The sequence below is a fragment of the Asparagus officinalis genome, chromosome 8, assembly GCF_001876935.1.
Source record: "Asparagus officinalis chromosome 8, Aspof.V1, whole genome shotgun sequence".
In the NCBI taxonomy this organism is placed as follows: Eukaryota; Viridiplantae; Streptophyta; class Magnoliopsida; order Asparagales; family Asparagaceae; genus Asparagus; species Asparagus officinalis.
In genome coordinates this window covers 32,021,339-32,036,723 of record NC_033801.1, presented here as the reverse complement: position 1 = coordinate 32,036,723, position 15,385 = coordinate 32,021,339, and the positions used below count along the sequence as shown (strand labels likewise).

The following is a 15,385-nucleotide window of genomic DNA, read 5'->3' as shown; positions in this document are numbered from 1 at the left end:
GTGCCTTTGATTGTTTTCAAGAATTACAGTAAATTTTGTTCCTAAATTATAATTGTGTAGACAACAAGTGAGACCAAAAAAGAAAATCATGATGATCAAGAATATACACACGCTACGGGGTCAATAAGTTTTGCCAGGATTCGCAAAAAATTGGTATATCAATTGGTTTCGTTTAATATTATTTATTAACTGCATCCTTTCTTTCTGTTCGCAAAAAATTGGTATATCAATTAGTTTCGTTTAATATAGTATTATTAACTGAGTCACGTGTTTTTTCCATGATCAAATAATATTATAAGACAGCGCTAGACTTTTGGAATTGTTTTGCTTATTGCATGAAAAAAATAGCATTTGAAACGTGCCTTTTGGTTGTATCTCCTATTACAATTTTTCATTTTAAGTTTCTCAAATCTATATCTATGTTTACCTAGGAGTTCGTCACACCTACTGAAAAAAGGAGCTTTTTCTTTGCTGCAAGCATCACCAAGTGTGTAAGCGTCACGGTAGCTTAAAATTAAAATCGTTCCCATTACTAAATAACCGTTTACCATCTGAAAAAATATGAACTGTCCCCATAGGTAAACCGTCCCCAAATGTTATAAACGGGAACAGTTCAAGAACCGCGCTACTTGGATCATGAACCATCCCCTTAGACCAAGCACTACAGCGGCAAAGGTGTCGGATGACTAACCGTTCTCTTAGGCCTATGAGGACGGTTTTATTGTCTAGCGGGACGGTTATAAACCGTCCCCGTAGACCCATTATTTGGTAGTGAGTTCATCTACAAACAAGTTGTCATTGATGCCACCACGTGGAGTGTTCTGATAGTGAAATATCATCACTGTCCCCTTCTCCGCAGTCCTTCAGTCCAGAACGCCCTGCACTGTATGGGGCGATCTGATAAAATACCATCTTCAAACCTAAAAACAATCTGGATGGACTAATTTGAGGTGCCTGTGCTGTTTGAGCCTTTTTGTAGCTATTGAGGAATTGTGCACCAGTTATGAGCATTTATTCTGAATTAAATATCTTTGGTGGTGTTTTATTTCGGAAATGACTGCGCACAGCCGATGATGCCTGGGGAAGTTGATAAATCTATTCCCTCAACACCAAATATCTCTGACTTTTGTGATGGGACGTCCATTTGTCACTCACAAATCATACTGATCGATGGCTTTTGGTTCATAACCAATGCAAACTAATTCACTCCAAAAAAGATTTAGAAATGGAGACAGTCTCAATAGGATTTTTTTAAAAAAACACCTTTTTTGCTAAATATGCTAATTATTTAGCAAAATCGACCATTTTGTTAATTATTTAGCAAAATCGATATCTTTTTTACCAACAGACCAAAAAGATGTCGATTTTAAAAAACAGATTGATCAAAACATACGGGACTAGTAGTCTCATATGTTCTAAAACCACAATCAAAACATACGGGACTACTAGTCCCATATGTTTCTGCTTTACAAATCACAACCAAAACATCGGGTGCCTGAACTGAAAACGAAGGCCCAAAAGAGATCCTTCACGCAGTTCGAGAGCTCGTAGGGCTGATAAAAAGAGTAGTCTGTTAGTCTCCTGGTCCAAGGATGCTCCTTTGGCCACAACACGAACCTTGCAAGGAAAAGGGAAGAGGCAGCGATCATGGACGGAGGGTACTGGAGCATGTGGTACTCAAGAAGAAAGAGCTCTGTGATGAAATCAGCGAGGAACTCGAGCTGAGGCGGCTCATGAACGACGTTGACGAGGCTGCTTAAGAAGCACTTGGGCATGGGAGCAGTCAGTTCGAAATTGAGGAGGCTCAGGACCTGGGATTCCATCTGAAGAGCCTCCTCCTTGGTGTAATTCTCCTCCATCAGAAGGAGGAGCTTCTGAACCCGAGGAGTGTGCCTCTCTTCGTGCTTGGATGCAATGAGCAAGTAGACGGAGGCAGGAGCTGGAGCGAGTGGCAGTTGAGGTCCCTGCGCGAGAGGCAGCGATCCATGTAATTGACGGCGAGATACAACGCCTCTGATGAGTCGACGCGGAGCTCCTCCAAGAGATGAGCGACCCAGTCGACGGTGGAAGCCCTTATATCAGCGGTGATGTCGTTCTGAACCCACGGATTTTAAAAAACAATCTGCCCGAAACATACGTGACTAGTAGTCCCGTATGTTTTGGTTGTGGTTTTAGAACATACGGGACTACTAGTCCCGTATATTTTGAGCATATTATTTTTTAAAATCGACTTCTTTTTGGCCGTTGGCAAAAAAGAGATCGATTTTGCTAAATAATTAGCAAAATAGTCGATTTTGCTAATCATTTAGCAAAAAAGGTCTTTTTTTTTAAAAAAAACCGTCTCAATAATAACTCAAATAATTTCCCATCCACTTCAGATATATCTATATTTATATGAATTAAACTTTTGGTGGAAGCAAAAAACCATGAGGTAAAATAGAACTAGAAAATTTTCCCTCCTTTTTAAAATATGAACAACAGAAGAGCAGTGGCCAAGGAGCACTACAAGTACGGGCAAGAACTAACCAACATCAGAACATAAAAGAAAAAAAATGAAAAAAAAGAAAGTCCCACTAAGTCAGCAAACTGCTTTCTTCCTTATTGAAACTTTCATCAACAATCTTCCATTTTTATTTTCCGATCCAAGCTTGAAGATGCATTTGTCTCCTACTTCCAACTTGTTAGCAGCAGCAAATTTAACCCAACCAGTATGCATACTACTAGTGTTTCTACTGCCTCCAAATCGAGTTCTCCTGTGCATAACTCGAACCTGCCAGAGTCGTCCCTTTGGGTCCATCAGAGTTAGCTCATTGTGCTCTGTCAGGCCATTGGTATCGCTAAATTCCACTGGAATATTCTGCATTCATTCAAATTACTCAAAAAATTACTCATGAGGGGAAACTTTGACCGGCATGAACTTTGCATGTACTTAATTATATACGAGTTACCATGTAAGGTGAAGATAAATTGCAAGGCCATACGGTAGCCTCAAACTTCGGTTTTGTTCCTGTAGTACTCCCATTGTTTCTCTGTATCCTCTCATGATACCTTGGGTTCATACGTACCTTATAAGTAGATTTGTTATCTGGAAATTTCATGCATGTATACGTTAGTTAGTAACTGACGGCATTAGGCTAAATAATTAATAAACCTTTTACTAAAAAGGAAAACTAATTTTTTACATACCAGATTCTTCTATTTTGTCTCTTGATGACTTTCTCCTCCTTTTAAGTCGGAGTTCATCTGGAAACAAGTTTATATGAAATGCAAATGAACTATAAATAATTAAATCAAATAAAGAGTAAGCAAAAAAATGAGATGCTAGGGAAGTAAATGAAAGAATGCTTACACATACCATGCTCTCCCTCAATTTTGACTTCTGATATTTTCTTCTTTTTCTTCGTCATCTTCTTCTCATCGATGGTTCCTTTCAGGTCCTTCTCAATCTCATAATCCTCTTTGAAAATATTTAGAGAAGAATAAGGGATTATCTTCTTTCAGTTAGTAAAATAGAGGATTCATATATGTACGAGCGATTTTGGCAATGTATATCTACATGCACACACAAGAGATAAAGCACAAACCAAGAAGTGAAGTTTGCTTTTATTTACCAAACTCTTCCTGTTTAATTGGTTAATAGCTCACAAGATTAAGCAAAATAATCGATCAATAGGAAAAAGAATTCTATATACCAGATTCTTTTTTGTCCTCTAATTCTTTTTTTCTTCTTGTGTTTTCCTCTTCTACTAGAGGTTAGTTCATACATAAACAAGGTTTTCGCGGAGGCAGGCATACATGCATGTTCATTTGAGTTGATTGCCCACGTAATTGAACTACCATTAAATCAACAGAAAAAGAAGAAAGTACATTAAGCAAGGGGACAAAAGAAAAAAAATGCATGTACAGACCATTTTCTTTCTCGAATTTGACTTCTGATATTTTCTTCAGCTGCTGCTTCTTCCTCTTCTCAATACTTTCTGTCACTTCGTCCCCATCATCATCCTCTTTGAGAACATGAAAACAAACATAGGTTTGCTTCTTTTTCGGTTAGTAAATCATAGAATCAACTATTGGTAATGGATAAGCAAAAATAAATTGCACTTACATACCAAAGTTTTCCTCATCTTCTTCAACATTGATCACTGTTATCTTCTCCTTCATCTTCTTCTTCTCATTCTCATTATTTGTTTTCTTCTTATTATTGTAAAAGTTCTCTCTAGGGGCATCACTAGAAGCATAGGAGGTTATTTCACATGCACTTAAATCATATACTCTGAACTTAAACACCATGTTTCCTTTGTAACAGAACACTACGAAGTATCCTACCCCTAGCTTATGTGCACGCACGAATCTTAGCCAGCCATTTCCACTGAAATACATGTAATCTTTCTTGTGATCCTCGTACACATCAACGCGCCATGACTTGCCATTAGGATTGACTAGGGTAGATGTTCTCACGTTGCATCTCTCTTTTACAATTTCCCTGACAAAAGCAGTAGGAATAGCCTGCATTAAAACAGGTAACAGTGTCAATATATCAACAACAACAAATGAAAGGACCACGAGAGGGTGGGGGCGTTATATGGAAGACCAGTTTTTTGGAGAAACCAGGCAACATAGGCTTGAAAAAATGCATATTGCCAGGCCCACCATTTTTCCTCATCATCTTCAAACCTATAGACAATGTGGATGGGGTAGAGCTGGAAAGGTTGCAGATTGGAGCTTGTGCTTTGTTGAGCCCTTATTTGTAGCTGTTGAGGAGATGAGCACCACTTTGAGCATTTATTCTGCAATTAAGCAGGTTTGGTGGTGTTATATTATGACAATGAATGTGCAAAATCCAAATTGATTGCCAAAGTTGATGAATCTCTTCCCTTTGAGAGCAAATCTATGTCAGCTTTTGTGATGGGTCAATCCTTCAACTGTTTTGCACTTGTCCATTAATTAATGGTTAAAAAAATAAAAATAAAAATAAAAACTTGCATGCACCAACTACCCTGGGATGTAGACGATGGGATAATTTCTCCTCAAAACCTGCCAATATTGGAGTATGAAATTCACTACTCTAAATTTGAGTGAAATTGGTTTCCCTATCTAAACGATAAACATGTTTTGACAATGATATAAATCAAAGTTGCAGGTGAACAATATCCAATAAACTCATTCTAAAACACCGAACTATTTGCAAGCATGAGATATCCTATTGAATAATAAATGAGATCATGAATAAACTAAGGTCTCCTATAAGCCGTACATGCTGTCCCCAAAAAGTCCTGCAGATAACAAAGCTGGCATATTTGACTCGCCTGATAACTGGGTGATAGGAAACATATCAAGTTTATGAAAACAAAAAACAAAAAAATAAAAATTTCTCAAGAATTTCTCATGTAAAAGTGACACTCGCATACATGATCCATGTACACACAAAAATACTTCACCAAGTATAGTGACTAAACACCCATCCTGAGACACAGCCAGCTCTCATATAGTCATTTACATTTTTTGTAAAACACGGTTTTGTATATTCATTCAGTAACCACCCAATCCTGAGAAGTGTTTCTTCATAGCTCTATCCTTCCTATAATTATTTCGTCCACCACCACCACCTCTTCTTCCTCCGCCTCTACCTCGATGATTGGAGTTCCCTCTACCAATATTTTCAGCAGCATTAGAAGACTCATCATCTGGTTCCTCTTGATTATCCATCATTTTATTTACAGCCCCAAGCGGTATATTGCCCCCACGACCAAGACCATGTATAGTTTCTTTCTGTGCTTGATTAACTACAGCTGCTTCTTGTGCACTAGACACCCCAACAGAACCAGACACCTTGTAGCTGTAGTTTTTACCATCTTTGACATAGAACTGAGGTTTCTTCTGCGAACTCCATCTGGGTTTAGAACTCTGATAGGAGATCTCATTCTCTGAACCCCATGACTTCCCAGGTCTTGTGATGCTATCGCTCAAGTTCTCAGTTTCCTCATAACCTGATTCAACGACGCTTAGACCCAAATCGTCAAATGAATCATCATACTCATCTTCATACTCTAGTTCTGCAGCTAGAACAGCTGTGCGAACTGCATCTTTGGCAGATTTTGAGTCGAGTACTTCTGAGTTTGACGAGTCTTCATTGGTTTTCCTTTGGAATCGGCCAAATTTAGATGACAAAGATTGAGGGCCCTTTGTGTCCTTCCCACTAACCACAAGATCATTTTTGCCTGGCAATGCAGTAGTACTTTTAGATGCAGGTTCCATTGCTAACACCGCCTTCCCCTTGTCATTCCTATTATGAGATGATGACTTTGGTGGCGTAATCTGCTCCAGCAAAGTATCTAGAGATAAAAGATCTTCATGGAGAGTTCCCTCTAAAATCCTTTGAATCACTTCTTCAGGATTATGGTTATAGACATCAAGACAGGCTGAAAGAAAACCTTTCCCATATTCAGGGAACAGGTCTTTTATCTGGCTAATCTTGGACTCCAAAATTATAGCATCCTCATCCATTTGTACCTTGTCAATTTGTGATGAGATTGGTGCCCTGGGCACCTGTTCCCACCTCTTCAAAGACGGTGGTGTTGCAATTTGCGCCAAGTATTGAAACTGATCCTCATCCATGAAAACCCATCCTGTTGATTAGAAATTCAAAAGGATGATCCAAGTAAATATTCCTATTCCTTTGTAGCATGAAAATATAATTGAGGGACATCTACGATAAGTGATTGCCTAGCCCAACACATACAAAATGAGATGCCAGATTTTCTCCACGGAGATCTTTTCCCCCATTTGCTTACAGATATACTTGATATCTCCTATATATTGGTCCCCCTAAATTTATCATATTTTTAATTGCTCCCTCAAATGATTGAAATTTCTATTTAAACCCCCAATTCATATAAGTTGCTTAAATTAGTCCGTTTGTTATTTTTTGAAGTCCTATTTCTTAACTCTAAATTACCCATCTGTCGAAAACTGGGTTTCGTGAAAAATATGAGTTGGGGGAAAAGAAGATGGTTTGGATTCTGGTTTTAAACGTGTTTAGGTTGGGATGTTAACCTAAAGAATAAGATAAAACTGTAAGTCAAAAAATAAATTTTGATATAACATTCCCCTCAATTCACACGGCAGATAACCATAGGACGATTTGGGAGTAACTTAATATGAACTGTTGGACTATGTAGAAATTTCAATTATTTGGGAAGTAATTTAAAATTATGGAATATTTCAAGGGACCGATATTTATAAAACCGAAAAATAAATAAATGTTGCATATCATTTCATACAGTTAAGTTGATAGCTTCAGCACTAATTGAACAAGAAACATCTATAAGGTGAAACTGAAGTTCACGCTACATAGTAATGGCAAATGATCCTCTTAAGTCTCTTTTATCATCCCACGTTCCATCTTCAGGAGGTATACATCCCACCTCACCCCGGCATCCAAAAAATCTTCTACAAAATGTTAAATTTCATACATGCCATGACTAATCAACAGAGGGCAGAAGAGAGTAACTTTTCTTTTTAGGAAAGACGATGTTTTAAGGGGGTCCATGGCTGATATATGAAAGATTTAAAACAGTTTACACAATTTGTAACTTTGACCCTGTAACTATCCCTCCAATTGCTACTCACAATGGAACATCATATCAGAGAAGTAGCCTAACTAAACAAGCTCTTAAAACCTTCTTATAAATTGACCCTGTTGACATAGAATGAATATCAACATTTAGAGGGGCAAACTCTTTGTGGTACTTGGAATAGAGCACAGACACTCTGATTCATGTCGAATTTCCTAACCCCCTGAGTTCCTTGATGGAAATCAACGTACAAAAGTTTCATAAAATCCCTTTTTTATAAAGTTCTGGCTTCTGGCGAGAAAATCATTCTACAGGTAAAGATAGAAGCATTACCAGAACTGCGAAGATTGCCAATTTGACTCAATATCTTGTGATTCTTTTCAATGTTCTGAAGAAAGGTTCCGCTGCCAGTATTCTCCCGGAAATGATAAAGAGCTTCTCCATTAATCTCTTTGAGTGTTTGAATGATTATGTCTCCACGTATAGAAGGATCTTCGACTTTAGCGGGAAACATTTTTGTTGTAGTTTGTAGGAGACTTTCGTCAATAGGTTCATTGCATATGTAGCAGCAGTCCACTAATTTCCATCCTAGGCTGACAACTCTCGTTGATAACATTTTTAAACTAAGGAAGACATTATGAAGGTCACCACCAGGTTCACTTTTTGATGCATCACTTCTGCTCTTAGAAACAATAGTCAAGCCTTGTTGTAAAGATGGTAACAAAGCATCATGCAATTTTGCAAGGGTGCTCAATAATTCTTCAGTCCCGTAACTGCAAGTCAAACATTTTACAAATATACAATAAAATCGTTACAATTAATGTTCACCGTCGAAGTATAAAGGAAAAGGCAAAATCATAATGTCTACAAAATAGTTCATCTACCTCATATCAACCGAAATAGAGAAGTAGAAAGCTGCAGGTCTGAAAGCATCAACAAATGCATCTAATGTCACAACAGCATCGTTTATAAAGTCCATTACCTAAGGCAGCATAAAAGTCTCAGTTCAAACTAAACCAAACATGAAACAAAGATAATCTACGCGGTTACTTGCCTCCAAAAAATCTTTATAGAGTTGCTCATAAACATGACCTCCATTGCCTCCAGAAGCCAGTAACACCTGTAGATATATATAACTGTGTAATCTGCTCAAATAATAACTTGGGTCTGTTTTTTCTTGAAATAAAAAGATAAAAAGGAACACACTCTTACCAAAGAAATTACTGAGTATCACAAACCGTATGCTCATCCTCTATATGCAAAACACACATACTGACCATTATCTAAAACTTATTCTCATATTTATCAAAAGTGATACATTCAGTAAAAAAAAATATAGATATTTTTATGTTTCCCTTGTGATTTTTCACTTTTAAATAAGCCACATAAAAACATATGTAACTACACTCATAGCTGCTGGCTGAAAACTCTTTAGTTGCAATGCTCCATAAGTTAGCTTGTAATATACTTTCAACTACCAGCTAAATTTGTTATCCAAACCAGAAATAGAACTCAACATAATCTTGTATGTTCCACATGTGGCATTACTTGTCCATTTCGAAGCTATGTATCCAGCTTGAATCAGGAAAAAATTATAAAGTACTAGCTTCCAGAAGTTAACCACAGACCAATACAAATTAACTTGTAGAAAGTAACTAAATACTAATTGAAGATGAAACCAATGCCTCCCAACTTCATCATAAGTTGTCCTGGCAGGGACTAATATGAGAACATGGATCACGTTTTGAATAAACCCTACCCAACAACCACAAAGTTACAACTAATATCTCTTCAATCAAGGTATATTCCAACATGCTTATGTAAATGCAACACGGGGGGGGGGGGGGGGGGGGGGGGGCGTATCATATCAGCCATGCGTAAATTCTTGTATTTTCTCATGCATTGGGGTTCATGAGGTTAGCAGTTTGCAATAACTAAGCAATATATGAAGCGTGATTACAATTGTGCAAGCTAAATTCCTTCAGCCATATGCAGCAATTATCCAGTACATGAACACACACGGTCAAAATTAATACATATACAAGATAATGACCGACAAGAGAAAAATATGTAAATGACATTGCAACTAGGGGTGCATTCGGTCCGGATACAGCTCAGATATGATGCTTACCATATTCATATCCGCTTATCCATCTCGGATACGGATACGGATATATCTCGGTAAGAAAAATTCATATTCATATCCGCTAAAATTGGATATGGTTACGGATATAGATGCGGATATATAAGCGAATATGCATGCGGATACAAAACGGATATGAGAAAACTATATAGTATTAAGAAAAACATAGTTCATGTGATACAAAAGAGGTCCTTAATATGTTCATTATAGCTATAAAGCTAAGATTAGACATATTGATTATCAAAATTAACCACAAATCCATAATTTAATAATCGAACTATCGTAAGAGTATGACTAATGTGTATTCGGATATTTCGGATATGGATACAGATATTTCACTACAAAACCATATTCGTAATCATATCCTATCAGTTATAGATCTGAGTAACCATATCCTTATCCTAATGGATACGGTTATGGATATTTCTTCAGATACGGATACGGTTTAGCACCCCTAATTGCAATAGATATGTAGAAGCAACTAAGTATGAAAAACAAATGAATAAAATATAGCACCTCCAATGATGAACTACAGCGTTGATGCATTGTCTTAACTATACCCAGAAAATGTGATGTCACTGCACTTATGTTGTCTTGGAGCTTTGGCTGTGCTTTTACAGCATTTGTAACCTGAAAAATAAAGGTAACAAGATTCTAAGAATGCTGACCCATATTTATAACAAGGATTCATAAATAGTAAACACATTTAACCACCAAAACTTCTACCAGCAATATCTCCTATGACAATTAAAACACATTGTTTACAAGCTGGATGTGTTTTTTCTTGTTCCAGTTTTGTCCCTCCTAATGTCTTTTTATTTCAGCCAGATCAGATACTACTATTAGTTGGATTTGAAGGTATTACTGGGAGAAAGTGGACTAAATTTCATCCTTTCCTGTTCACAAATATCTTCCAGTTTTGCCCTTACTTTTTTTCCTTTTCTTTTCGTTAGGTTTGAGGGTATTTTGGAGTTGCCAAAATTTCGGCCACTATTTGTGTTTATTTCTTTTTTGTTCTTCATTCCTCAATCTATCAGGCATGGCCTCAAAGATACGCTCCCTGCCATGCCATACTCCGTCGCAGCTGAATGCGGGTTTCCATCATGATGGGATGAGAACTGGATGCGGTGAGAGTGTGAATGGATTGGAATGGGCATGTATTTGGATTTTGAATTTTTAATTTGATATGGATGCTGATAGGAAAGAAAAGAGGCTTGATGTATTCTGGAGATGAAAAGTTGTGAGAACTGGGCTGGAGGACAAAAAGGAGAAGTAAATATGGCAGGGTACGAGGTTGCAGGTAGGTTTTTCCTAATTTTGAGGGTTCTTGACACATCGTTGTTTGCAATTTCTTGTTAACCAGTTGTCATTAGGGATTTCACATGATGCCACAGCGAAATTCGTCCTTTATCGCCTATTTCAATGTGAATTAATTTATTCTTTTTGTTGATTGAACTCTAGGGTCCTTGATCAAAAGAAGAAAAGAGAAACATTTGATCTGCAATCTTAGCATCTAGCTTAAGGCATTTTCCATGTGACACAGAACTGAATCCAACCAAAGACGTTCGAATCTAGAGAGCCACCTTAGCATCTACAAACAAATTCCATGTAAGGAATTTGTAGCTATCTGATGCCTAGTTCGTTATTAATTCTGCGTTTGAATAGAACTAGGCTTTAAAATTTTACTTTATCTTTTAATAAGGATTTTAATTTGTAGGCTTGTCTATGATTTAAATCATTGTATTTACTGTTTGTTAAATTTTGAATTACATAGGTATATAGCATTTTAGTAGAAATAGAACTTTATGTTTAGGCGTAAAATATGACAACTTTTGTATTTGGTTGAGTTTTATAATTGATTACCAATTGATATTGATAAATGACAATATAGATTATAGATTGATTAATGGGAAAACGCTTGCACGACATAATAGTGTACGATAAGTAGATGCCAAACCTAGTCATCAACTGTATGGACGCATAACCAATTGCAAGGATATAGGTGGTAATTTTCTGCTCATCTTGTATATTAAATCAGTTATAAATACTTTGCCCATGCACTGCACATCTAGATTATCATCATAAGCCAGCCAGATAGGCATCAGAGACCATCTTCCTGAAAATTAAGCACATCCAATATAGTGCCCTATTGTCCACAAGTTAAACTAGTAAGTTGAGTAAAAAAAAATTTTTTGAACCCTACATCATACTACACTTAGAAAAAAGAAAGACGATGCTTGCTACCATTTAGGTTTTAATATCAATACTTTTTGTTTCATATTCGTAGCTTTAAAGTCCAATTCCGATAAAACTTAGAAGTGAACATTTAATGGATGAATGGTAAACTCAAGAACAAATAGTTAATTATTTATAATTCTCACAATATGCTACTATTTTTTACCTAATGTTATTTATCCTCTATTTCGACTCAATTAAGAACAAAATCATTGAAATTATCTAAGGTTTCTAGATGTGTATTAAACGAAAGAATCAAAAATACATTAAAAAGATACTGAAAATTGAGAGATCGTGTCGAAAACTAAGGACTAGCTAGTTATGACAAGTTGGAAAACAAAATACATACTTTTCTTTATGGGAGCCATAGAAATAAAAATGAACACACTGAGTTACCCATCAATCTAATTTGCAACCTACCAATGACTTAGCAAGCTCCCCATTGTCGTGGCCATATATGGCACATATATCCAGCAATTTTGGAAGGTCCAACAACTTCCTTTCCTGCAACAAAGCTACATATGATAGAAATAAGAAACTCTGATATGAGTATACTTTCACTTTTATGATCTATCCTACTGTGAATTTCAGGCAACCCCAAAATACTACTATAACAAGTAACAAAAGGCAGATACCTGTGTGTTCTCTCAAGCTGAGGCAGTCACTGGCATTTGCACCAGGGTCTCTGTTTGAAGACCTGCAGAAGACAGTTCAACGGTTCACTAAAAAACCTCAGGAAAAAATATTGAGTCGATGAGAAACTAAAGAACCCCTACATGCGATAGAGGATCATAAAGACCCTGCGGCAGAGCTCAGCCTCTCCCACAATAACTCCAGCAACAATTCCCTTCGCCCCACGGTGAGGAAAATCATACCACCTATGTCTATACTGTAGATAGCTGTCGAGAAACTCGTGCAATGATTCATTCTTGGCCACTGGAAAAAGGTATATTGGGCCGTGAACACATGAAAATCTAAAAATATATATATCAAATTACAGCTCTTTTAAATAAACAAATACTACATCTAACTATATTCTCTTTTTCCTAGAATTAGGGATCCAAGTAGAGAAAAGAACCCCTTAGGTTTCACAAAAAAGGCCCTGTAGCTCATAGTTAGTAGCTCATCTGTTCATCTTATACAATAAGCTTACATTTGTTCACTTGTACAATTGCTAACTCCAAAAACAAAACTAAAAAGATGCCCATAATTTAGCCTGTAGAAGAATCAACTCTAATTTCAGCCAATATCCAATTTAGATTCAATAGTATGTTACAATATACGCAAAAATAAATAAATAAATAAATCCGGCATTACAAAGACATAACAAGAATTAGGGTTTAGGCGATCTAATTTCTTACACATACTAAGAGAAATTGAAAGTCCGCGTCGTTTTCATGTGGTTCCAAACTCCACAAAATTACTAGGGCTTAGCGATCTAACCTTCTCTCCAGAAATCCCTAGGGCTCATCTTCAACAACTTGGACAGCTGCTCATTCAACATATCAACAACTCGCTGCGATTCAATCGCGTCCAAGCCCCCGGCGTCGGCGCCGAGGCCCGAGGCCACGGCCTCATCTTGAGGCAAGTAATTCACGAAACTGCCACTGAGGGGTCTCCTCTCCTTCGAAGACGAAGAAGAAGGTGGCGATGATTCCCCTCTTAGAGAAGTCGTAAGGGAAGGGGTAGGTTTGGTGCTGGCGCCGGGGGCACTGTTGTTGCTGCTGCTCGTAGCGGCCGTGGCGGTGGGGGTTTTGGGAACGTATCGCTGTTGGTTTCGGATCGGTCCTTTCGTAGCGTAAGATCTCTTGGGAGCGGAGGAGGAGGAAGATGATGAGGCCATTTGAGTGCTGCTTCGTTGTCGAGGAGATCAAGAGAGCAGAGAGAGGAGGAGGGGGGGGGGGGGGGTCAGGGAAGACGAGCGGAGAGAATTTCCAGTCAAGTTCGGGAGTAGAGTAGGGGCTCGATGATTAGAGGTAGGCCAGCCCAGGTCTCAGTGGGTTTGGTTACATGCCCCAAAACTCATCCTATGCCATCCATGCCCATCCATACTCACCCACTAAATGACTCACCCACCCCACCCATTTAGTTAAATCATACTCTCTTTATTAAGGGGATGTTTGTTTCAAATCCTATACTTTTAGAATATGGATTTCACAATAGGATTTGAAATCCATAGGTAATTTGTTATGGGTTGGGATTCCTAAAATTTTGTTTGTTTTAACAATATTTTGGGATTTGGAATACTATAATTTGTAATATTTCTGTTTATTTCAAATTTTTTCGAATTTGAAATCATTAACTTGTCTAACACTTTTGAAATCCACCCCACATCCCACCCAAAAAAGAGGATTTCACAAGGGGTTAGTTATCTAGAACTTAAAACTAGAACTGAGATAATTTGTGGGATAAATTTTTAAGGTGTTAGTCACATAGAACTAGGAAATGAGATATTTTTTTATAGTGTTAGTCAAGTAGAATTTTTGTAGAACTAGAACTGTATTATTTTTTTGGTGCGTTAGTCAAGTAGAATTCTACTAGAATTAGAATTGGGATAATTGGTCATAATTATCCCACAATTTATACTACCTATATTGTAGGCATATAAAATTGCTTATAGGTCCCTTAGCACAGCTCGGCACAAACCGACGAACCAACGAGGCGACGAGATCGACGAATCGCACGCAAGCAACGGAATACATCCGTTCGCATTTGGAATCAAGCCAAGTGTTAAAGAGTCAACGAGTGATCCAACCAAGGACAAACTCGGACGAATCACGATCGAATCAAGATCAGTTTCGAACTCGAACTCAGAAGCCGAGGCGACGAGATCGACGAATCGCACGCAAGCAACGGAATACATCCGTTCGCATTTGGAATCAAGCCAAGTGTTAAAGAGTCAACGAGTGATCCAACCAAGGACAAACTCGGACGAATGACGATCGAATCAAGATCGGTTTCGGACTCCAACTCAGAAGCGGATTTACTGCCTAATCGGGATCCGGATTTACTGCCAAATCAGATCAGCAAATCGAATCCGAACCTATCAACTACAAAACCGGAAAACGGGCACAAAGAGGCAAAACGACAAACACCTGGAGGTCGGCTCACCGAGCCACCAAGGTGGCTCGGTGGCCGAGCCACCAAGTTTTAGCGGCCATGGATGATTCTTGTGTACATTTCATTTATTTGCTGATTTGGTTTTAGCGATCATGATGAGATTGGTCCAAAGGGTTAATGACTGAAAAATGCTTATTTTTTTTCTTTATGATGTTATGAGATTTGAACTTCGACATTTATGATCCTCCACTAGAAGCTCCACGAAATGTTGCTGATGCAGACGATGACTCCGATAAAGAAGACGAGATACATACTCAACGAGCAGCTGTAGGAGCTTGGAGAAATTCTATGGCAGATGCCATGTGGGATGATA

The 15,385-nt window shown here is 37.8% G+C and overlaps 2 protein-coding genes across 2 annotated transcripts; both read right to left on the bottom strand.

Moving 5' to 3' along the window:
- Nucleotides 2,463-4,781, bottom strand: LOC109822041 (B3 domain-containing protein Os03g0212300-like). Its single transcript, XM_020388201.1, has 7 exons — nucleotides 4,592-4,781; nucleotides 4,110-4,506; nucleotides 3,909-4,004; nucleotides 3,356-3,457; nucleotides 3,187-3,243; nucleotides 2,949-3,085; nucleotides 2,463-2,857 (listed from the first exon to the last, which is right to left on the bottom strand). The coding sequence occupies exons 1-7, from the start codon at nucleotides 4,664-4,666 to the stop codon at nucleotides 2,579-2,581; spliced, it is 1,143 nt and encodes a 380-aa protein (XP_020243790.1). The 5' UTR covers nucleotides 4,667-4,781; the 3' UTR covers nucleotides 2,463-2,578.
- LOC109819745 (activating signal cointegrator 1 complex subunit 2) lies at nucleotides 5,281-13,840 on the bottom strand. The gene is made up of 9 exons (XM_020385609.1): nucleotides 13,396-13,840; nucleotides 12,729-12,888; nucleotides 12,588-12,649; nucleotides 12,373-12,467; nucleotides 10,234-10,347; nucleotides 8,629-8,694; nucleotides 8,459-8,556; nucleotides 7,908-8,347; nucleotides 5,281-6,626 (listed from the first exon to the last, which is right to left on the bottom strand). The coding sequence occupies exons 1-9, from the start codon at nucleotides 13,793-13,795 to the stop codon at nucleotides 5,530-5,532; spliced, it is 2,532 nt and encodes an 843-aa protein (XP_020241198.1). The 5' UTR covers nucleotides 13,796-13,840; the 3' UTR covers nucleotides 5,281-5,529.

Excerpts from the sequence above, each read along its gene's own strand:
- LOC109822041 (XM_020388201.1), bottom strand. The coding sequence starts at position 4,666 with ATGATGAGGAAAAATGGTGGGCCTGGCAATATGCATTTTTTCAAGCCT. Across the intron at positions 3,244-3,355 it reads CAAAATTGAGGGAGAGCATG|ATGAACTCCGACTTAAAAGG; the intron begins GTATGTGTAAGC and ends ACTTGTTTCCAG. Across the intron at positions 3,086-3,186 it reads AGACAAAATAGAAGAATCTG|ATAACAAATCTACTTATAAG; the intron begins GTATGTAAAAAA and ends TGAAATTTCCAG.
- LOC109819745 (XM_020385609.1), bottom strand. The coding sequence starts at position 13,795 with ATGGCCTCATCATCTTCCTCCTCCTCCGCTCCCAAGAGATCTTACGCT. Across the intron at positions 12,650-12,728 it reads TTTATGATCCTCTATCGCAT|GTCTTCAAACAGAGACCCTG; the intron begins GTAGGGGTTCTT and ends TGTCTTCTGCAG. Across the intron at positions 10,348-12,372 it reads GGGAGCTTGCTAAGTCATTG|GTTACAAATGCTGTAAAAGC; the intron begins GTAGGTTGCAAA and ends TTTATTTTTCAG.